The sequence below is a fragment of the Manis javanica genome, chromosome 8 (assembly GCF_040802235.1).
Source record: "Manis javanica isolate MJ-LG chromosome 8, MJ_LKY, whole genome shotgun sequence".
NCBI lineage: Eukaryota > Metazoa > Chordata > Mammalia > Pholidota > Manidae > Manis > Manis javanica.
In genome coordinates, this window is record NC_133163.1 from 9,575,788 (window position 1) to 9,581,787 (window position 6,000).

At 37.5% G+C, this 6,000-nt stretch overlaps 1 protein-coding gene across 5 annotated transcripts in view; it reads left to right on the forward strand.

The window, feature by feature from the left end:
- The window catches only part of DICER1 (dicer 1, ribonuclease III), a 67,178-nt gene extending 61,977 nt beyond the window's left edge, over positions 1-5,201 (forward strand). For all 5 annotated transcript variants that reach the window (XM_036991523.2, XM_036991527.2, XM_036991524.2 and 2 more), the window contains 3 exons: positions 49-211; positions 302-377; positions 721-5,201. In XM_036991523.2, coding sequence (XP_036847418.2) covers positions 49-211; positions 302-377; positions 721-886 — 405 coding nt within the window. In that variant the 3' untranslated portion in view covers positions 887-5,201. The remainder of the gene's footprint in view (positions 1-48; positions 212-301; positions 378-720) is intronic.
- Positions 5,202-6,000: the final 799 nt, after the last annotated feature.

A 6,000-nucleotide genomic window follows, 5' to 3' on the forward strand; every position in this document is an offset into this window, starting at 1 on the left:
TTTCCACCTGGCCCTTTTGCTTACAAGTCGCTTTTCTCTCTCTAATAGCTTCGGAGATCTGAGGAGGATGAAGAGAAAGAAGAGGATATTGAAGTTCCGAAGGCCATGGGCGATATTTTTGAGTCGCTTGCTGGTGCCATTTACATGGACAGTGGGATGTCACTGGAGACGGTTTGGCAGGTGTACTGTCCCATGATGCGGCCGCTCATAGGTACTGTCGGCTCCCCTGGGAAAGAAGCAGAGCCACACAGTTCAGCAGCCTCGCGGATATTACTCATTGACCCTTTCGTTTTGATTACAGAAAAGTTTTCTGCAAATGTGCCCCGTTCCCCTGTGCGAGAATTGCTTGAAATGGAACCAGAAACTGCCAAATTTAGGTAAGTAAAAATGTACATGGAAAGCAATTTCGAACCAAGGGGGAAAAGTTCTCAAAGCTGCTATAAACTAGTGATTCTGAAAAGCGTCTCCACTGGGGCCCATGCTCATGCCGTTCCCATCTGCAGTCTGATTGGCTTCTCCTTTGGTTTTTATGAAGTAATGTGGTTAAAGAAGAGACGGCAGCGCTGTCGATCGGTGGTTTGCAGTAAGTCGTAAAGCCCATTTCCTCTGCGTGGTGTCAGTCTGTACCTGGGATTCAGCCCGGGAGTGCACCCTCAGTGCTGACCGCAAATGACAGCAAATACTGCTGACTTCTAACTCAAGCTTTTTGACTCTTTACAGCCCGGCCGAGAGAACTTATGACGGCAAGGTCAGAGTCACCGTGGAAGTAGTAGGAAAGGGGAAATTTAAAGGTGTTGGCCGAAGTTACAGGATTGCCAAATCTGCAGCAGCCAGAAGAGCCCTACGAAGCCTCAAAGCTAATCAACCTCAGGTTCCCAACAGCTGAAACCCCTTAAAAAAAAAAAGCCAGAATTAAGGGGGAAAATATTTAAATTGAAAAGGATGATTTAAAGTTGATACTGAGTGGAATGAATTGAAGGCAGAATTTAAAGTTTCTTTGATAACAAGATAGATTTCAGAATAAAACATTTAACATATGTATAAAAATTTTGGAACTAATTGTAGTTTTAGTTTCTTGCGCAAACACAATCTTGTCTTCTTTCCTCACTTCTGCTTTGTTTAAATCACGAGAGTGCTTTAATGATGACATTTACTAAGTGTTCAGAATAATTATTGACAGGTTTTGTTTGTTTGTTTTTGTTTTTAGTTAAATTTCTGTCAGCTTTGCTTAGTGGTCAGAGGCCAAGGAGATCGGAGGCTTAAACCTCCAGCCGTCCCTAGAATTCTGTAGAGGGCTCTGGACACCCCTCAGTTTGAGCAGTGGTGCCAGGCCTGCAACAGCTGAGAAGCCGAAGGGAAGGATGTGCTTTGCGAGCCGACTGTGCAGTATGGTCCTTTCTTTCCATATTATATTGTGTAAGATGATGTTTCTGGTCGCTGTTGCGTTTACTAGTAAGGGACAGATATTTTAATTAACATTGACTGGCATGTTGGCAAGTCAAAGTTTAGTTTTCTCATGCCACGTAGTCTTGCATAAACAAGGTTCTTGCCTTAAAAGTAAAAACCCTCATAGATTCTCTTTAATTTTTTATTTTTCTGGAACAAACCATTTTACATTCCCTTCATTTTATTATTCATTAGATGTTGAGACAGTGGAATATTTACAACTCACTAGTATAGTTGTAACTTAACTTATTACAGGATGATATTAGAATTTCTGTCATGTGTACTGAAGACCTTTTAAAAACCGGAGTATGTAGTCCATGTTTTTTTTTTTTAACACCGTAATAAAAATGATCTTTGGCTAAATACCCAGTTTTACTAAAAACCTCCTGCTAGGTAGTTCCTGTGATGGAAACTGGCAAATTTTGCCCTGTAGGCTGTTGCTCTAAGAAAATAAACTTTAGACATATCACACCTAAAATATGCTGCAGATTTTATAATTAATTGGTTACTTATTTAAAGAAGCAAAACAGAGCACCTTTACCTTTAGTCTTCTCACATAAATTTCTTACTGTATTTTCAACAATGTTGCATGCATATTTCACCTACCAAAGCTGTGCTGTTAATGCCATGAAAGTTTAACGTGTGCGATAAACTGCCGTAATTTTGATATATCTGTGATTTAGGTCATTAATTTAGATAAATGAACTTATTATTTCCATCTTTGGAAAAGAAAAAAAAAACATTTTGAGGCATTTGCCTGAGTTTCTTTAATTAGACTTGTAGGCACTCTTCACTTACATACCTCAGTTCTTTCCTTTGCATGCAATTTCCCCTGTTTGGTGCTATGTTTATGTATTATGCTTGAAATTTTAATTTTTTTTTTTTTTTTGCACTGTAACTATAATACCTCTTAATTCACCTTTTTAAAAGCCGTGGGTCAGTCTTGCACTCTCACCAACATACCAGTAGAGGTTTGCTGCAATTTGCCCCATTAATTATGCTTGAAGTTTAAGAAAGCTGAGCAGAGGTGACTAATATTTTCCAGCACATCATTCTGAACTCGATGCTTCATGTAATGTTGCATTTATGTTTCAAATTGCAGTCAAATACTGTACTTCTTGCTTTATCTGCACCCCTGCCCCCCTACCCCCGCCCAGAGAAACACCTCTGCACCTGTGCACATGGAAAGCTGGCAGCTCTGCTTTCTAAGGAGACCTGCGTGAAGGGGATCATGTTAAGCTTCTCCAACATCATTTGTTGTCTCCATTCTTAAACTTAAATTGATATCGAAATTATCTAAATGAGGTTTTGAGCAAGTCGGTTTGGGTAGACTCATTTTTTAAATATTCAATTCTGATTTGGAACCTTAGATTTTTATTTGGTTTTTTGAAAAACCTCAATGTAAGATCTCCTGGCAAGTTAAAACCAAGCAGCTCTTCATTATATAACTGTAAACATGTACAATTAACAAGTAGGGCTGGGTGTGAATTTTACTCATGAGGGTGATTTGTGATAACGTTTTATTGCAAACCTCATGATAATTTATCAACTACCTGATGCCAGGAGCTTAGGGCTTCGCATTGTGTCTAATGCACTAATCCCGGTGTTAAGGGATTCTGCCTCCTGGCACCAAAATCAGATTGTTCCACACTTAACAGTTCCCACTGGGAGAAAAACGCCTCAATATATTTTGTGACCTTAAGAAGAGTATTTTTTGTTAATGCTAAAAAAGTTCAGACTTGGATATGATTAGGTCATACATTCTCAGGGGTTCAAATTTCCTGCTACCATTCAAAATGTTTTATCAACAGCAAACTTTAGATACTTCTTTTATTCTCTTTTTCCTTCTCTTTTCTTTCTTATTATGGAGAAAAAAATAGATAATTTTAATTTTTGACTCACGTTGAAGCATTCTGTGATCCCTTGGTTACTAAGAAACAAAAAGTATGAGTTAGACATATGAAATGGTTATGAACGCTTTGTGCTGCTGGTTTTTAATGCTGTAAAGATTTTCCCAGTTTAGCTTGGTGAAATGTTTTACATCCATTAGTTAAGGTGAAAGATCATTCTGTGTTGCCCCACTTTACAACCATGTATGTCATCCCTTTGTTCCTTTGATTTCCATGTGAGACCGAGTGTCATGTGGGAAACAGGGGGAGGTGTCCTTGTGCTGCACGCGCATGTGTGAAGGACGTGGGAAGCATGTCCTGAAAAAGCAACTCCAGGAATCCTTACGATGATGGTGTGAAGGTTAGTTGGTAGGAACCTTCACTGTAAATGTTTTTAATTTCTCTTATAATATACTTTCAACAGTCCTAACTATGCTGCGTTTTGTAATAGCTTTCCCCTGTTCTGTTCATGTAGCACAGATGAGCACTGCACTTGGAACCATGCTTTACCTCATTTCAAGGAAAATATGCTTAACTGAGAGGGAAAAATGTGGCTTAGCCTCGCTGCTGTTTTGATTTACCGGATTTGAAAAAGATGATTATAATGCCTGCAATGTGTCATATACTTGCACAACTTAAATAGGTCATTTTTGTCTGTGGCATTTTTACTGTTTGTGAAAGTATGACAAAGATTTGTTGACTCTTAATTATGTTTTTAAAAATGTTTGTTACACTTTTTCCTTTTTCTCTTATGTTATGTGAAATGATTAAATTTAGAATGATTTCTAACACTCCTGTAATTATCTTTTAAAATACTAATATTTTTACTTTCTTAATACTAGCTTGCCCTCAGAAAGATTCAGATTACTCTGCCTAAATAGCAAGAGACTTGAGACTACTTTGGTTTTTTTTGGTTCATTTCATAAATACAGTTATTCACCGAGCAGTCAGCCCTTTCGTCATGACCTGAGATCAGACGGTGACTGCAGAGTGCAGGGAATAATCCAGATTCACCCCCCACAGTTCAGTCTTGAGGCCCAGGTGATTAAGGCATATCTTGCTCTATTCGGGTATCTAATTCTTTTACACAAAATTTAAGACACCAAACTGAGACCTTGATACCTTTATTTAAACTGCATCTGAAATTGTTAGTCCGTAACCAGCTTGTGTTATCTGCAGAAGAGAAACTCATGTCATGTTTATTACCTATATGGTTATTTTAATTACATTTAAATAGTTATATTTTTTCAACCACTGATTACTTTTCAGGAATTTAATTATTTCCAAATAAATTTCTTTATTTTATATTGTACATGAGAAGTTTTTAAGATATGTTTAAAACCGAGAATATTAAAGTGATTTTAAAAGTTGTTGGAGACACCAGTAGCAATATCTAGGGAATTTGCATTGAGACTATTATATTTTCCACTAGCAGTGAAAATGATCTTTCAAAACTTACTTGTAAATATATTTTAATCATTGTTTTTTTCCTAGTCCATTTTTATTTGGACAGCAACCACAGACAATTTAAATTTTATAGATGCACTCAGAATTCACTGCAGCAGCAGGTTACACAGCAAAAATGCGAAGGTGAATGGGAAATAATAAAATTTCTGGCTTTTCTGCTGTAAATAGAGTGAAGGAAAATGACTAAAATCAAGTAAAACTAACAATATAATTTGATTGGCAACAAAGTATTTACCATCACATGCTGCAGCTCTTTGTAAGGAACGTGATGTAACTCATTCATACAGTAATCATGCTGCAGAAAAACGCAGTCTGCACCTTATGGGTCATAATTACCTTCAGTCGTTTTTTTGTATAATTGTAGCTGAGTAAATCTCCAATAAAGTTACGGTCTGTTCACTTGGTGTCTTCTTATCTTTTTCTTTTCTCAGTTCGATTCAGTTCAAGAGGGTAATAATACTTAAAGTAATTGTAGCAGAAATGATTAAAATGTTTTAATTACATCCTATGAAACTACATATTTTAATATAATAAAATTTTGTTTACCGGATTCTGCTTTACATCTATTTATGAAGTGAAATAGTAATAATTGTCTTCCTTTTCAAGATTTAAGTTATACCAGTGTGTTTTCTTAAATTCTGCCACATTGACCAGTGTGCTGCAGGTTCTGGGTTATTTATGATACATTTGACACATTCCATGAGTGAATTTGGTTATTCTGAAGTCACGTGGACAGAATGTTCAGCTTCCAGGTTTTTAGGACACCCTTCCAGTACTGATTAAGAAAGAATGATGTTATTCCCAGCTTTGACGCAACCTTCCTGTAACTCAGTAAACTAAGCGCAAATAGGAATGACTTGGCTGTGTGAACAAGATGGCAGGTTTAAGTTTCTCAGAAGGAGGAAAAATTTGTTTTCCTCAAACAGTTTAAATTAATCCCTTCCTTTTCTCTCCCTCTGACTTCTCCAAAGAGGAAAAGAGTATATATATTTTAATCCCGAGGAATCTGTAAGAGCCCTACGAGCTTTGTGTGTGTTAGTTTAACAGCCCTGACTCACTGAAGAGTTCTGGCCAGCCTCGGTGCCACCGCTCCTGCCTGCTGGCATGACCCTACACCCCACGGCTGGTAGGAGGGAGTGCAGAGTCAGGCTAGTTTGCAGATCATGGTGGGCACAACAAAAATCCAGATGGAGTGGAA